At 39.8% G+C, this 18,249-nt stretch overlaps 1 protein-coding gene across 2 annotated transcripts; it reads right to left on the bottom strand.

Annotated features, from left to right (window-relative positions):
- Positions 1–7,039: 7,039 nt before the first annotated feature.
- On the bottom strand, positions 7,040–13,339 carry LOC105047637 (uncharacterized). 2 transcript variants are annotated; one of them, XM_010926657.4, is made up of 5 exons: positions 13,027–13,331; positions 12,807–12,914; positions 9,462–9,629; positions 7,474–7,584; positions 7,040–7,360 (listed from the first exon to the last, which is right to left on the bottom strand). In XM_010926657.4, exons 1-5 carry the CDS (start codon positions 13,126–13,128, stop codon positions 7,319–7,321), a joined length of 531 nt encoding a protein of 176 aa, XP_010924959.1. In that variant the 5' UTR covers positions 13,129–13,331; the 3' UTR covers positions 7,040–7,318. The 2 variants fall into 2 exon arrangements, with proteins under 2 accessions (XP_010924959.1, XP_029121134.1); XM_029265301.2 differs by lacking the exon at positions 7,040–7,360 and adding an exon at positions 9,183–9,260 and having other exon boundaries at positions 13,027–13,339.
- Between the last annotated feature and the right edge of the window lie 4,910 nt (positions 13,340–18,249).

Raw genomic sequence — 18,249 nt, 5'->3', positions numbered from 1 at the left:
TGGGTTTTGGGTTTTGGGCTTGATTCTGGGCCCAATTGGGCCGGGATGTTACATTCTCCCCCCTTCAAATAATTTATCATCAAAATTAAGTTATGTCATTCGAAATACCTACTTCAAAGTATACATTCTTTATGTCATTCTCAAGCTTACGATAATGTCATATATATTATTTATTTCTCATGATTTTGTTATAACAAAAATTATTTGAAATCTCAAACTCATCTTTTCTTATTGATTTCTCAACTTTTTGAAAAACTATAATATTTTGGACTTGTATTAATATACCACCATTATTTGTCTAATACATTTCACTCGAAATTCTTAATTATCTCAAACTACCCTTGATAGAAAATAAATAAAGGTCAAACATCGAGCACTCTTCACAATCGTCGATTTCTTTCTTCTCTTGACCTTCCAACAAATTTTATATGTAGACTCTTATCTTAAGAAAACCTCAATCTTCTATATCAGTCCAAATAATAATATTAAATTTTTAAAAAAATATGAGATCTATGTCAAGACATTCTAAGTTTGAACTAATATCAGAACTATCAAGCTATTAATAAACTTGAGATATCTAAAATTTCTTGGCATTATCTACAATGAAGCAACCTACTGACAAAAATTATCCGGCTATGATCAGATTAGATCAAAATTTATAGTATCATTTCATTATCAATAAAATCCTTCCTCATTTACAACTAATATATTTCATCATAATATCTTTTGATTTAAAAGATTAATATTTCTAATCAATTTAATCCACCACGCTTTTGCTGCGCACTCTGACCTTAATTTATCAAATTATATAAGTCTATCAAAGATAAAATATTCTTGTATGTTAGATCAATCCAGGATAGATCTAACCTTCAAATTTCATATAAGACTTACGACAAAATTTTAAGTTTCTTTATCTTTCTTACCTTTGGGTATAGCATATAAAAATTAAATCTTGATCCACTTCCTATGTTTGAAATCATTGTATAAGTTTCATCACTCTTCAAGAATCCAACATGTCTAGAATTAATTGGAGTTAACCTTAGGTTTACCTTACAATCATTTGGATAATTTCAAAATCAATCTTTATTTTTAAAAGAATTAATAAAACTTGACAAACTAGAAGAACTCAAGCCAACATCCTTAAGTAGAATCAATTTGATTATTTCTTATAGAGCTCCCTTCATTACAATCCTTAATATTAATCAATAAATTCATACAAAAATCTTGTCCCTTGTATAAATCATTCAAAATTTAACACTAACAAGATGTCTTAGTTCAATTTAAAAAAAAAAAATCCAAACTTTGACTTGAATAATTAATATACTTTGCCATCTTCAGCAATCACAAGAAAAAATAAAAAAAATCTAATCCAAAAATAGTAATACGAATTATTAAAGATTTCATCATAACCTGTATATCATACTCTGACAAAATAAATTTTCTTCTTTAATTTAACAACAATATCAAAATACTTTTGATCCACTTAGAAAAATAAACTTTTGAATTGAAATTCAATGCAACTTGAAAGATTGAAGAATCATATTCAGAATATGATATTTTGAGTAACCAAAGATTTCATCAAGATGTGTATCTCATATTCTCATAATAAAATTCAAGTATATTTTTCATCTAAGATTGAGTTTCATATATGACCTCTTATAGGTTCAGTGTTCAAAAATATTTCTCTCTCATATGATGTAATTTCTTCTTAGACCATATCCTAACTTCCTTCTGATAAATTTAAAATTTGTAATGCTCAGATAATTAACATCAAAATCAGAAAAGTTATTATGATTTCCTTCCATATAAGTTTAGCATTCTAAAATCATTGAGTATACTCAACATAACATATCAATACCTCCCGCTTCCTTCCAAGGTCAACTCTTCTTATATTCAGACCATCCTACTAATTGAAATCCAAGATATAACTCGTCAATTCTATTATAGATATCATATGCCACTTATGCATAAATTTCATCTTAGTATTTATTGATTTAAAATCTAAATATTGAATTTTTTCTTTTATATCTATCATGTTCCTCATGATCATAACCTAAGTTCAGATATCATTAAAATTATAATTTTGAATAATTATAATCTTAAACTCAAATACCACTTAAATCATATTTTTTAGTGATCATAACCTAAACTCTAATATCATTCTATCATACCTTTACTGATCATAATCTTAAATTCTGATATTATCAATCATACTCTATGATTATAATCCCAAAGTTTTGATATCACTTATATGACAATCCTAGTGACCTTAATCCTGAGCTCTAGTACTGTTCTATCATATTCTCTGATATCACTCTGTCACATCCTATTGATCATGCATAAAGTTTTAATATCACTTCATAATCCCTAGTGATTAAACTTAAGCTCTAATATCATTTTATCAAATCCTAATCACTTATATCATAATCCCCAATGATCATAACCTAGGCTCTGTTATTACTCTATAATATTTAAATCACTTATATTATAATCCTTAATGATCATAACCTGAGCTCTGATACTATTCTGTCACGCCCCGAACCCAACACTCGGGTCGAATACGTGATAGTCGCACACTCCTTAGAGCAAGCCCTAAAGAATATGCAAGGCCAAATTAAATTGTTACAACCTTAACATCCATAACAATTTATTTCAACAATAATTCATAAAACCTTGCATAATTATAATTTAAATTTCTTCAATTCTCTGATCAGATACTATGACACTCTATTTATCCTTCTGCTCATCCGTAAATCCAAGCCATAGTCAATCATAAACATCCTGTAACTCTGAGAAGAAAAAGAAAGATGAAGAGGTGTGAGCTTTACAGCTCAGTAAGAATTCCCATATCACACTGATATAGTAATATAATCTGAAAATAAGAATAAGCAATAAAACATAAAATCTTATATTCAATATTCAGAATACTGCAAACATCCATAAATTTACTGTCTTGTTAAAATAGATGCATCATCATATATTAACAGGTGAAATACTTTTGTTTAACAATCATTTCATGTCTTATCTTTCACTTCTCTTTTCATAATCATATGATTTTTAACCTTTTCTTTCTGACTCTGGACTATCTAAGTTTATACCTCAGTCATCATCTGGATCGAATCCACTTAAAAAGCCTTTCAAGACTGTCCCATGATGAGCTCCTGGCCGGCTGTCCACGTACGAAAGTTCGTGAGAGGCTGTCCCAGGCATAAGCTCCTAGCAGGCTGTCCCAAGCATGAGCTCCTAGCCGGCTGATCCATTTGTAAGCCAGTGGGGGCTGTCCTAGGCATAAGCTCCTGGCGGGCTGTTCCACATGACAAGGCTAGTCCATACCATATATCTCTTTCTTTTCATTTAATCATTATGTGTTGATTTCATCAAATCAATTCCGACTTGCATTATAATCAATTCAGATATGTCATATCCATATAATCATGCCATCAATCTCTGATACATATATATTGACATAACATACTCATGCTCAAAATTAAATAACAGTATCTCAGGTATAGTAAATTCATCGATCTCAAATCCGACGATGCAAAATCAATGATGCAAGACCAACAGTAAATAGCATATATACAATAGTGATCATGTACAAGGATTCTTATCTTTACCAATGACTGATCCAAACACAGAAATAAATATTCTTTGATTTATGAATTTCTTTAACAAAATATTCACTCGATATCATATGCAGACAATCATCTCTTCATGACCCTAATCAAATATAAAAATTATATATGGAAAAATTATCCGATAATCAATCCTAATAACACAAATTTAAGACCTCTCTCAGGATTAACCAAAATTAGGATTTGTCTAAGTATCTGGATCCTCCACTGATCCATAAGACTTCTAGAGAGAGAAATTCATGAAGAGAGAAAAAATTTTAGAGAGAGAAAGTGGAGAGAGAAAATTTTTGTATCCTTCAGATGAGGCAATCATGATCGAGATCATCAAAGATCATATCAGGATGACTCAATATGGATTAACCATGATTGATGTTATCAATTTCGAATAAGGATCGGATCGGGATCCAATCTACTGCACGAATTTCGGAGCAGTCTTAGGTCATCATATTTTCATCTTAAATTTTATCCTAGGATCTATAAAACAATCAGAGAGAGAGAATGACCCTAGAGAGATAAAATCCATAAAAAGAGATAAAAAATTTAGAGAGAGAAAATAGAGAGAGAATCTAGAGAGAAAAATGTAGAGAGAGAATATAGAGGAGAGAGGAAAGAGAGAGAAAGGAGGGAGAAGAGAGAGAGAAAATTCTCTCTTTCTCTTTTTTTTTTCGTTTTCTTTATTTTTTTTTCTTTCTTCTTTTTCTTTTTCTCTTTTTCCTTTTCTTTTTTTTTTTCTTTTTTCTTTTTCCTTCTTCTTCCCACGACCTCCCTTGGGCCGAACAGAGGATGGATGAGGGGGCTCCAGCTTGGCTCCGGTGAGGGATGGCAGTATGGCCGAATGTCCGGTAGCAGGTGGAGACGGTGGTGGAGCCAAGGATGGTCGGCGATGAGGTTCGGCCGGCAGAAAATTTAAAGAATTTGAAAAACAGGGGATCCGCCCCTTTCTTTTTATTTTTCGATCATTGGCCGATCACCGGCGGCCAAGACTTTCAGGAAAGAGGGATAGAGAGATGAGGGTCCGGTCTCGGAGATGGGACGCCGCAACCGACGGTGCCGGTGGCTGGAAAAGAGAGGAAAAGATCTCGTTCAAAACAGAGAAAACAGGGCATCTATCTTTTGTGGATTTTTCGGCAAATCTGACGGCCGGCGGGGATGCACAGCACCGTGGAAAGGAGGAGAAGGAAAAGAGGAAGGAGGAGAAGGGTTTACCTCATGCTTCAGCAGCATCGTTGGCTTCATTTTCCGACGAGCATGGGAAGAGGTTGCCACGGCTTCTACGGAGAAAATGAGAGAAATCGGACTCAAAGATCACCGGTGGAAGGTCTTGAGAGAGGGAGAGGCTTATTTATAGAGGTTCCTAGGCTCCGGTGGTCCTAGGACTCCCTTTCCATCCGGGATTCATCGGAGAAGAAGACTCCCATCGGGAGTCTTCTTCCGATTCTGTTTCTTTTTCTTTTTTTTTTTTTTTGTATGGGTTTTGGGTTTTAGGCTTCATTCTGGGCCTAATTAGGCCGGGATGTTACACTATGCAGATGGTAAGAGCGGCAATACAGCAACAATGGTTGTGGGGGTGGGGGTGGTGTGGTGGGCTTGGGGGCAAAACAGAGAGATAGAGAGAGAGAGAGAGAGAGAGAGATTTGCAATGATAAATTAAAAGCTTAAAATCACATTGAAAGGTTCACATCAATTTCTTTTTTTCTTTTTTATAAAGTTGAAAATCTTTGTTCTTTAGTTCTAGGCAGCTATTTGAGGATTCTCATCCTCCATAAGTATATGGAAGGAAAAGCTTCCATAGACAGAGACTCGTTTTGTCTTGGAGGGAAGGAAAAATTTTCGTCTTGTTTAGGAGAAAACTTGTTTTGGTGTCTAATAAATGAGGGAAGGAAAAGATTATTTTTTTTTCCAAGATCTATTTAACTATGCTGATGGAGAAACAAGAAAGCTTCCATCTTTGACACAAAGGAATCATTTTCTTAAATATGAGTTAAATAGTGGGTTAACTATGAATTAAAATAGAAGAAAGAAGAGCCGCCTGAGCAAATAGATGAAGATGAATGGCAAGGTGTTGAATAGATGCTTTTGTCTCGAATGGCAAAAGGATGAAGATTTGAATTAAAAGCTTTGGTCTTGAATAAAGAGAGATCCACAAAATACAAGTTAAATAATGAAGAAACCAACCTATTTAACTATGAATTAAAATATGAATAAAGTTATTTGTTAGAGAAGGTCTGCTGCCACCATTCTTTGCTTCCATGTCCTTGCCCAAGCGGAGTCGAGGAGCTGGAGAGGACCGACACCACCCCTGAGCAGCATGTGGTACTCTAGGCACTTGAGGCGGCGAGCTAGTTACTCATGAATACTCGTGAACAAATCTCACATTGGATAAATTATTGAACAAACTTGCTTATTTGATAGCTTTGTAAATATTTTCTAAGAGTAATTTTTTTTTGATAAAATTTGCTAAGAGTAATTTGAACTTGGAAAGAATCACATGTAATCCAAATTCATCCAGTAATTCATAGAACATTTTCAACACAGCAAGAAAATGATGACCCTAATACTAATAATACAACCACTCAAGCTCACAGATTCCTTTCCTCTGTTATGTTTCCTCTCTTATTCAATGAACTTTTTAAGCTAAAAAGAAATACAGAAAAACGCTTCTCTTCGCTCAAACTTTCTCTTCTAGGAATCAGATGTGAGAGTTTTTTTTTTTTTTTTCTGCTAGCAGTCGAGAAGGCTTTGAAAGTCCCAATTTCTACTAGTAGTAGGCGAATGAAATTAATGGAATTGTTCCGAAAGTGACACGCAGACACCATTAACAATCTGCTGAGCCCAACAGGAGCATCTGAACGCTCACGAGAAAATATATGGGGCGAAGCTATCATCTTACCGTTGAATGCATTACTGAGATGCCCTACAAATTTTTATTCTCTCCAAATTCCTTCTATATATCAGAAAACAAAACAGGTTTCTCATTGGTAGAATGATAGGTTCCTCTTATGCCTTTGTCATGCCATCAGCGTGCCCCTACCACAAGATTTGTATGGAACCCTTGCGCAAAAAACAATAAAGACCTTGATCCACATATCACCCAAAAAAAAAAAAACATTCTCAGACTGTAGCATCTCCTTCACCCTCTTTTCATGCCATCACCCCACCACCAACACACACACACACTATAAGCATAGATCCATCAAAATATAACATAAATCCAGGTATTGCTCGTAATGATGAATTTTACACTATGCTGCAACCACACAGACAAATGTAACAAGCTATAATTCCAAGAGATACTAAAAGAGCCAGGTTCGGTCAACATTCTGCGAAGTTTCAACCATCATTGGTAGCAGTAGTGCCACTGCTGCAAGTCATGCGATCATGTCAAGCTCGGTATCCCAAAAATATACGGGAATCATTCACTTGTTTTTTTTCTTTTTTTTGGTTTGGTAGAAAATCATTCATTTGCTTGATAACACAAGCCATAACTTACAAGTTAAAAGGGTCATAATATAATCCAACCATCAAATGGCTAGGCAAACACAAGATTCACGAAGACTAAGCATATGAACTGAAGGATGAGGGAGTATGCATTATACTGTCATGGTAGAAGGTAACAGGTCTCGTCGCATCATGACAAATTTTGGGTGCACATATTGTAACATGCCATTTATAAAGTACTGCTATTAAACAAAGGTCGTCTTGCCACCTCGCTCTTGCTTCTTTACCTGTAAATAAATGTGATATATTCAACCAGCCATATTGGCATTAATTTGAATGTAATTATTACTAGTACAATTGCATCTAAAACATAACTCATGATCCAGTATGCCAAGCTTACCACTCTAAATAGCGCCCGAATATTGGTTACCCCAACTGGGCATTCTCCCTTCTCATCATAGTCTGCAAATTCCCCTCCAGATAGATCCACTTCGAATGGAGTCCCACTTGTCTAGGGAACATCATGCCACCTCAACGCTAAGTTTCAGAATTTGTGACACAGCAACTAGCAACTAACATCTATACATATTTTACTTGCACAAAACTGTTGAGTCATGCACATCTCGATTATTCATCCATTCTATGGAACATAGGGGATTGCATGATCAAGCAACAGATTGTCACTTGCAGATAATGCACAAAGAAAAACTTAACAGTGATAAATTTTACCGACACCATGTTATCAAGCAAAGCAGCTAACATACAGATGAAATTTATGGAGCTGTAGCAACAGTTAGGGTCTTACAGCTAATGAGGCACGATTACTCATATAGTAACAATAAAATTCCATATACCAAAATTCTATACGGACACCACACATAGAGACAATTACAGTACGATCAGAAACGGATCATTACCAACAAGCCCTCATTATTGCAAAACCACTGTCACTCACTACCACTGACATTACTATTTAATTTTTAAACCTGATGATATCTCTCTGATGCCCCTTATACCTTGGAAACCATGCATTAGGATTTTGTAAATTCATTATCAATGTTGACATGAACGGGTGAGGCCGGCAACAAAGATGTCATGTCCTCCAGTCAACCAGCACCCAACCTATCAGACATACTCTTCAAAATCAAAATCGAGAACCCCATTTTCCTTGCAATTATTTGACAAATGACAGATGTAATTAATCATATCAAGTTATCTAAATTAAGAAAAAGGGAAGGGAAAAATTGGTGAAGAAAACATGGGCAAGTAACAAAAGAAGAAGAACAAGAAACTGGGACAAATCTGATTTACTTCCAGCACAGTACATTAAAAGGAGGCATGTCAAAAAATCCATCTCTTATCAATTCAAGAGAAGAGATCCACCGTTAGAGAGGACTTGATGTTCCCGCATGTTAAGACACTCTCCTGGAAAAATTTTGATAATTAGCTTTTAACTGCTCACAGAACTGGTGAAATTCTATATGCTTCTAAGGAAAACAGATGTCAACCTGCACGTTAGCAGGTATTATAAGACTAAGATCTCTCATGCAAGTTACAAAATCAATCTATGTTCTGTGCTTCATTACATAGCCTTTGATGCCTCAATGTCAGATGCTAAATTAATGGTCTATCAGCCTTGGTTGCCTTGGTTGCTAGTGCTATTGCTAAACAATGGCAATCAGGGACTTGAAATGAAGACACTAACAACAGCCCAACACTTCTTATTCTTGCTCATTTTGTCCAAAAATAAATTCAGGACAAGAGGCCTTCAAAAAATGAGAGAACTCTTAGACATGCACCACTTATTTTTCATTTCATCAACATGCCAGTCCAATCATGACCTTCACTAGCATTCAGATCAAATTTCTTTGCAAGCCTAAGCAAAATTAATCGACCACACTAAGGGAGCAAAATGGATTTCTTCCAAAAGCCCCAAAAACCATTCAAACTTTCTCAAAAAGCAAGATTTCGAAGCAAATGCAGCACCTGATATATAATTTTTGAGACATTTTTGCTTACATACCATCGTGCATGTACTCATGCACAGCCACCACCATTCAGTTTATCTCCTTCATCAAGGCACAATCCAATAAAATTTTCAATACTTACCTCTATCCTTGACATAGTTCACAATTTTCAACATTTGTTTAAAAGGAGGCAACAACTTGAACACCATCCAGCTATCATCTATATGAATTGCAAATATAAGTTGCGGTTAGGAATAGTTCACAGGCAAATTCTTAGTTGCACTATCATAATTCTGCAGGAACTGAATGTGCTGAACAGGTATATACAGGTTGACAAGCTATGACACAAGTACAAGTGAAATGCAATAACAAAATTAGTAATGCACTGAGGCTGCAAAAGCTACAAATGGCAGATACTTACGGATTCAGCTTTCCATCCATCACCAAAAGAAAAACCAACAGGTTCAAAACCTCTGCAGTCAAAAACCATCAATCCAGTGATCAGTTCACGCTGACTAAGTTCAAGAGTCAATGGTTGACCATGCCCAGAAATCATCTGAATTGATCCTTCCCTCCCACACAGCTTGCACTAGAAAATCAGATATGGCAATGTTAGTAGCTCTAAAATTTGACAAGCAAAACATATAAAACACATCTACATCAATTACATCTTTTGAAGGCCCCTTTTGAGATACTTATGCTTTGAAATTATGTTTCAAGCAAAGATATGTAGCACATAATTGTTACATATGACTAGCCACTACCATTTTCTTAAGTTATAAAGAATACATATGAACAAATTATTTATTATCAGAAAAGGGTTGGGGCCTGCCCTTGGTACCAAAGAAAAAACTCAATTGCCATGTGGCATGCTGGTATCGGTGTTTCACCCCCATAATCCCACCATGTATTGTGTGGACCCTGCAAATTACATCAATAATTGGGCTTTTTTAGGTATCACAACTGGCACCATAGTAGTCTGCGCCCCATAATTTCACCATGTATTTCATGGACCTTGCAAATTACATCAATAATTGGGCTTTTTTAGGTACCACAAGTGGCACCATAGCAGCACTCTACTATCAGGAATTGTGAGCTATAAGTTCAAGAATAACTATTTTCCCATTTTTAAATGTCCTCACAATATGCATCAAATGCATCTAGATGACAAAGAAAACAGCAAGAAAATGCAGATGACAACTCAACACAGCCACATCCTACTGGGTCAGAGGTATTTAACTACAAGGTTGAATATTAGCAAGGAAGGGTACCGACAAATATTCCACTCATTGTTTCAAAAATTAGAATCATGTTTGACCATACATTAGTCTTTTCTTTCATTCACTCCTTATTGCTTCTACACAAAATGCATTTTCTTTTAACATAAGATACAAAATTGTCAATAACAATTACAAATTATGTCACATGACGGCCCAATTCGTTCCATCCTTGAACAGCTGTAGGGAAACAAAAAAGATTATTTGGTGGTGGTCAAGCAAAAGATAACTAGACACTACTCATTCTGTTATTCCCTTCAAGTGTAAAGATTTTCAGCGAAATGTGGAAACAGCAAATCCTGTCATCAAGTTGAAGTTTGGTATATTGGTTGTCGTCGGATAAATCTGATAAGTTAATTATCTATATGTCGATTCTGTTTTGAATAATAATGAGTGATCATAACCGCATCTATAATAATAACACTGAATATAAAGATAGGATACTTGTGAGATTCTTATTGATGGGTTCATCTCAGATGGTGAGGGGAAAATATAGCTATGGCAATGGCACAAGAGCATGCCATTATTCATGACTTGCAAGTTTTCTTGTCACTCTGATGGTGCCTGGCAATGACTGATGTGCAAGAAAGAGTGAACAAAGTCACAAACATGATACCTGACAACGGTAGCTGAAAAATTAAATATTCTAATTAAAGTTACCGTCACCAATCTTTCTATTCACTGCATTCAATTTCAAAATATCAACCATATAGCCCAATCTACAGAGTATTGATAATAATATGGGAGAGGACTTTGTTTAGGGTATTGGTTTGGAGACGTAGTAGGGACATGTCCACATGATAGCAGCAAGAAGAGATTTTTATTGATGGTGTGTTAACTAGAGTGCTAGGATGAACTTTAATATAACATGGTATGGAAGGTGCCAAAATGCTCTCATGGTCAGTGAAACTAGCTAAATTCTGAAACAAGGTTCAGGTACTTGAAGTGAATCAGTCATTAAATTGCTAAAATATTTTCCATTTGTCCCAAAGTGAATTCTGAGGTGAAGATTTGCTTGGGTAGTTAGTGTGTGTGTAAAAGGAGAGAAGATATAGGAACAAAATTTCCATAACAAAACATAGATTAAAATGAGGAGGTGAATCAGCTTCTAGTTACATTGAAGAGAGCATAGAAGGGAGATTTGCAGAGTAGCCTGTATTATGTGTTATTTGATAAAGTGGAGAAAAATGGTACTTCACTAAGAAGAATATAAAATCATCATGCTCCATCCAAAATCTTGCATTCACTCTGGGCATTCCAGCAGAATGTTTAATTGCAGTTAAGGTAAGGAGGATGTAACAATTATCTCATCTGCACTTTTAACTATAACTTGGCAATTAATCTTACAAACTCTACATTTTGTCACTGTGGTGAAAAATAGATCCTTATATCACAGTAAACACCTCATCCTATTTAATATATGAATCTACATATTACAAAAACTTACATATAGGAAGTGTAAAAAAGAGATGATGCAAGTAAATTTTCCTACCATCTAGCAAAAGAAATAAAATATTTTATTACTGCTATAATGTCTTTAAGGATTTTATTCAGCCTTCATGAAGATTGCCTTTCTTCATTGATATCTTATCAATATCAAAATGGTGACCCTGTTTCCTACCCTCCTTTGTTTCTTGGAGACACAATTTGACAACATGAAAAATGAAGATATAGGCAAAAAACCAAAAAAAAAGTCTTAATAAAGGTGAAGAATATAAGGAGTCAAACTGCAAGAGTAAGGCAGCGCATTATACAGAAAACATCTTAACAGCAAAAGGTTAAAAGTAAGATGTGAGGGAAAAGTGAAAAAAATTCCATTAAAAAAGTAATCACGTATGAAAGGTCATCACTCTACAAAGAAAAAAAGGTATAATGATATAATGCAGAACATAAATTAATGAAACCATCCCGAGGCAATCCATAATTGCAGGTTCAAAATCCTTTGCAAGTTGCTCCTTAATGGACTTTATCTACTAGCTTCCAGATTGCAAGCCTTCCACCGCATTACACTTTTACCCAAACTCAAAACAAGGAAAACCATTTTTTGACCTTGAATGACATCAATGAAGTGTATTTCTAAGGAATGAATCCACTTTCAACAGAAAAATTAAAAGATAGCTAATGCAGAAATAAAATTCAAGGTGGATATCAAAATGATAAAGATGGAAATGAGTTAATGCAAACAAAGGGCTAGTTAGTATATCATTAACAACCTCATCAGCAGATGTCAGAATCATCTCCAGTAATTAGAAAGCTAAACATAGATGGAGGGGCTCATCTTGAATAAAAAATTATGGATCAAAGAAAATCTATAACATGAACGACCCAAGAGCAGAGCAAGCAAAACAATCAAGCAAGAATTAGCAAGAAAAGCGAGACAAAAACAAAGGGAAGACAAAAGAATGAGAAAAAGTGGGCAAACAAAGAACGATCCGGCATCAAGAAACGAAGATGAACTACCTTCTTTTCTCAAAAAGAAGATGAACTACCTTCTGCACGAGATTGGCAGTTCCCCTTCCATTGGGGAGAGGGACCGATTCGGACATCGTCACGCACGTCTCCTTCTGACTGATCTCCCCGCAGTTCTCGCATTTCACCTGGACGAAATCAAATTCCATCAAGAAACCTCGAAAGAACCGAGCTAAACCTAGAATCCAACCAAGAACGCGAAAGATCGTTGCGAGAAACCAGAGATAGATGGAGAAAGACCTTGAAGTAGTACGTGTAGTTGGGATCGTCGCAGCCGCCTCGGGGCTGGAGGTTGGTGAGGTTCTCCAGCTCCGCCGTAAAGTACAGCATATAGAACACCATCTTCTCCTCAGCGAGAGAGAACGAGAGAGAGATCCGCGATTAGGGTTTGGTTGTGGAGCGAGACGAAGAGGGCGTCAGATTTCTTGCGAGGAAGGACAGAGAGGGTGGGGTGGGTGAATTCCGGGCGGGATCTGCGCGTGGATAAAGCGAGGTGTGAAATGCGAACGGAATGATCCAGAAATGCGACTGGGAATAAAAAAAAAATGAAATGAAACAATTAGGCGTAAGGACAAGGGAAATAAAGCTGCAACTTGCGAGCATAAGAATTCTTTGTGCACCGCGGAGCGGTGCAGAAAATCTGACGTAAAACGCATCACTTCATTGGCCATATAATTATTATTTTTTAATATATATTTAATATTTATAATTTTATTTTATTATTTAAAATTTTAAATAAAATTTTTTTAAAAAAAATTTATAATATTTTTTTAAAAATTAAAATATTTTTAAAAAAAATTATAATATTTTTTATAAAAGATATAATATTTTTTTATAAAAATTATTATATTTATTTTTTTTGAAAAAATTATAATATATTGATATTACGATATTGAAATTATAATTTTTTTATAAAATATTATAATTTTTATGAAAAAATGTTATAATTTTTTATGAAAGATATTATAATTTTATAAAAAAAATAATATAATTTTAAAAAAAATATTAAAATTTTTATAAAAAATATTATAATTTTTAAAAATAATATTTTTAATATTTAAAATTTTAAATAATAAAATAAAATCATAAATATTAAATATATATTAAAAAATGATGACTGATGCTCCGTATCAGAGTTTCTGCACCGTGGATGGTGCATAAAAAATTTTATCTTACGAGTAATTTAAATAGACCCGATTTAAAGTCGGACCAAAGATAAGGTAAATATAATTTGAGAAATTCTTTGGGTATGCGGTTCTGCACCGCCGCGCTGCACAAAGAATTTCTCATATAACTCATACCCGAGGCCCGGCCCATGACACACGAGAGAGCAGGTCTTTAACCAAACGCACTTCATTTTTATAAGCTGTGGACGGTTAATTACTCATAACCTACTATGAAAGCTACTCGTCACCATCCTTTTTCCATACATTTAGGCCTTGCATCAGGGAATCTTTTTCCTCCACTGTTTATATCTCAATTGTTAGCACAAGTTGTACTTGTCCAGGTTTAACGACTTGAATGTATACCTCAATATCCTATCAGTACCACAATTCCAGCACTTGCACAACATTAAGATCTCGTGTGTGTGTGTGTGTGTGTGAGATCCATACTTTGAGAATTTTGGTTTGGTGGGATGAAGATGGCGTCTGTGGCATTCCTATCGCGTTATTGTTCTCAAAAGCAACCTTGAATAGTGGTGATTGCTTTCTCTAGATGATCTGTGATGTTTCTTGCAAGAGCCTTACGATCCGGCTTTGTTGCTAATTCAGGTTATCTCATGGGCCTTTGCTAATAAGTTTCCTCCTTGGAGATTAACATGACTTAATGTACTCTTGGTAAGGAACTGCAGTGGTAGATGAAAATTGTAATGGCTAGGCATCATTGGAATGTCTTGGTATATGAACAACGTAACATGAGTTGATGTAGAGCACATTTGCTGTTAGACCAACAGATGTAGAGCACACTGAGATGGAACCTCAGCGATGCATGACAGTCTTACGTTGGAGTACTCCAGTAAAGATCTACATTGGCTCATATCTTTGCTTACAGGCTTTGTGCGATTGCCATTCAAGAAATGGCACGAACACTCCCAACCTTGCAGAAAGAAGGCACTCCTCGCATGGTATATATACTTCCTGTTTTTGGTGGTCGTGGTTGGTACCTCCGAATATTTACGCCTCCCTCCAAAACGTTAAAATCTTATCTAATATATATATATAAGAAAGGCTTCGATGCTCCACGTCGCGGGTCCTGATTGGCCATCTCTTGAGTAGTGGAGCGGAAATAGAATCGTACGTACAACGGACAGCTGCGGCAGGAAATTCCCACGACCACGTCCCAGCTATTTGGCATGAAACATCCCCATCGTTCCTTCTAGGGTTTCAACGACCCCGCGCGTTAAAATAAAAGAAAAAAAAAAAAAAAAAAAACGAGCTGTTGCGGCCAATCGCCTCATCGCCCGATCACCGGGAAGCGTGCACCTGCAAAAGGAAGTCCGCACTGACCGGAGGCGGCTCCGGCGGGGACCCTCCGACGGTCAAGTCAGAGAGGTGACTGGGCAACAGTGAAATGCAGACAGAGAGCTCTGAGAGGGAGAGAGGGAGAGAGAGGAGCGAGCCTGCGTATGTGGGAGAGACGGGGGGATCGATCGCTTGCACTGTTGCCTTCCCCGGTATATATAGTGGAGCACGGTATGGCGCCATCATTAATGGCGCGGACAAGTGAGGAACTGTCAACTCACTGTAGGCTGTCAGAGCCGCCGTGAAAATGTCATGTCGCCGTGTAGCCGTCTAATCACCAGGGTTGACCCGGTTCTCGGCGGGACAATGCCCCTAGGTAACTGTGCCGCATGTCCGTGTCAGAGCTGACAACGTCTGGCGGCCGTACGGCGGTTGGTGGAGTCGGCCGACCCAGGGTCGGTGGCCAGCAGAGTGGCGTCGGACTCCTCCGTCGGTCGGCGAGCTTCATGTGGGTCGGCTACCGGACCTCTGGGTTTAGTCGGTCGGGAATGGACCGTGGAATGGCCGCAGTTAGCCGCTGATGGCGTCCGTCGGCCTGTCGCCCGACTTACGATCGGCCAGTCAGAGTCGTCCGTCGGGTCGTCGGTTAGTCGGCCGGGCTGCCAGGTCGGGCCCTCCGATAGTCGGTTAGTCGGGCCGCCAGACGGTCGGGCCCTCCGATAGCCGGTCGGTCGGCCGGTGGGTATCCCCCAACAGTTGCCCCCCTCCACTCCCAAGTCGGGTGGAGAGCTGGTCGATGCCTTCATTCGGTAGCAAGGCCGGACGACTGGGAGTGGATTTGTCGCATGTGCAGATCCGACCGTACCGCCGGCTGATCCGTTGTCAGACATCTCACGAATCCCAGTGATCCGAACGTCTAGTCGATGCCGGAAGTCGCGCCGGCGTCAGGTGTCAGACGCCACGTCTTGTCGTTGTCAGCCGTCACGTCGGTGCCAGAAGATCGGGTGCCGGACGATACGGCGTCAGTCGATCGGATATTCGGCGCCGATCGTGGATGAGGCGTCCCATCGGGAACGCGGACCGGCGCGGGCGGCCGACTGCGGAGCCAACCCCCGCGCGCCGCGTGTCAAGGTGGTTGGCCGGCGCCCGCTCCGGCATTTAATGCGGGCGGTGCGGGCGTCCCGGGGCGAAGCGCGCCGAATCCTTAGCCAACCGGCGGGCGCCACGCGTCGCGCATCTGGAGGACCTTGGTCGGCGCGGGAGCATCTCGGCCGTCGGTCGGCCCTATATATATAGGACCTCCCGGACCCTGACCCACATTTGCCATTTGCTGGGGAAACTCTGTCCGGGCGATTTCTCGGTCGTCGCGGGCAGAGCTCTTCTCTACTTCCGGAGGGTCCATCGGGTTCGTGGTCCTCCTTCCCCTTCTTGCTTTCTTCCCTCCTTTCCTTTCTTTCGGTTCCTGCACAATGACCAGGAAACCGACTCAGGGAGCTCGGTCGGGGAACCCGACCGACGACACCCGATCGGCTCCGGAAGATGAGGCCTCCTCGCTTTCGGGGCCGAACGTCGATCAGCTTCGGGAGCACTATCGCATCCCGGAGCAGTTTCGGCTCTATGCTCCAGGGGCCGGCGGTCGGGTCAACAACCCTCCGCCCGGCGACCTGGGGCTGTATGTTGAGGACCTTCGTGCGGGTCTTCGACTTCCGATTCCGGAGTTCGTCCGGAATCTGCTTGATTACTACGGACTCTGTCCGGCGCAACTGGCGCCGAACTCTGTCCGGCTAATCATTTCTTTCGCGCTGTTGTGTCAGCTCTTGCCGACCAACCCCCGCGTTTCCCTCTTCCGGGCCTTCTTCGTGCTCCGACCCCACCCTAAGGCCCGAGGGTGGTGGCTCTTCAACCCCCGGAAGGGTCTTGCCTTCATAACCGGTCTTCCATCGTCCATTCATGGATGGAAGAACCAGTTTTTCTTTGTTTCCTCTTCCTCCTCTTGGGGCTTTCCTTCTCGCTGGGGTGTACCCCGAACTGAGGCCAACGACAACAGTCGGGTCGACGTGGACGACCGGGAGGACTTCCACCGACTCAAAGACATGTTGGTCCCGAAGCAGAGGGAGCTTGTTACCGAGCAAGCTCTCTATGATGCCGGCCTGAGTCTGGTCCCCCGAATAGGTATCGCCCGATTCCTCAGCTTTTCTTTTTGTTCGGCTTTAGGGTAGTTCTGGTCCGGCCTTTAACATTGGTCGGTTTTGCAGGGACACCGCCGAGGATGAGGCCGACCGACGCCGAAATTCGTCAGTTTGCCGCCGCGAGGAAGAGGCCAGCGTCGGGGGCAGGCCCTTCGCGCCCTTCCAAGAGACCAGCCCCAGTCCCGCCAACCGTGGAAGCGTCGGCGACCGAGGGGTCGGAGCCGATTATAGCCCTCGCGGCTCCGACCGTCCGAGTCGAGGAGAGGCCGACCGAGGAAGTGGCCGAAGGAGTGTCGGCGGTTTCGCCGCCGCGGGTGGAGCCGGATGTCGTTCGGGAAGCCGAACATCGTCCGGAGGCGTCCGCTGGCGCAACGGGGGGCGCCGGGTCGAACTCCAGCATCCCATCGCTGCCAGCCCCGTCGGTCGGGGCAGCTGATCGGGGGAAAGCCCCGATGGAGCCCTCGGAGGAGGAGAGATCAATGCCCCCCAGCGCATACTACCCCGAGGGTGCATCGGCCTTGGCCGACCACAACCTTGCGAGGAGGTTGTGCCAGGGGATCCTCCTCCCTACCGACGTTCAGTCGTTGCGATCTCGGCAGGTGACCGAGATGCTGTCGCGGTTCTACCCGTCGATGGTGGAGGTAAGCTTCGCGTCACCTTTTCCCTTAAAAATTTTTGCTTGCCACATAATTCTGACAAAGCTTTTTTCCGTCGGCAGCTGATCTTCACCATGTCCGAGTTGGAGGCCGGATACCGAAGGTTCGGCGACGTTCGGGCAGCCTTCAAGGAAAGGTCGGCGGCGGCCGAGGCCG

Source organism: Elaeis guineensis, chromosome 6, assembly GCF_000442705.2.
Source record: "Elaeis guineensis isolate ETL-2024a chromosome 6, EG11, whole genome shotgun sequence".
Classification (NCBI taxonomy): Eukaryota; Viridiplantae; Streptophyta; class Magnoliopsida; order Arecales; family Arecaceae; genus Elaeis; species Elaeis guineensis.
Note: the sequence above shows the minus strand (reverse complement) of the source record. Positions and strands in the feature narration are given on the sequence as shown.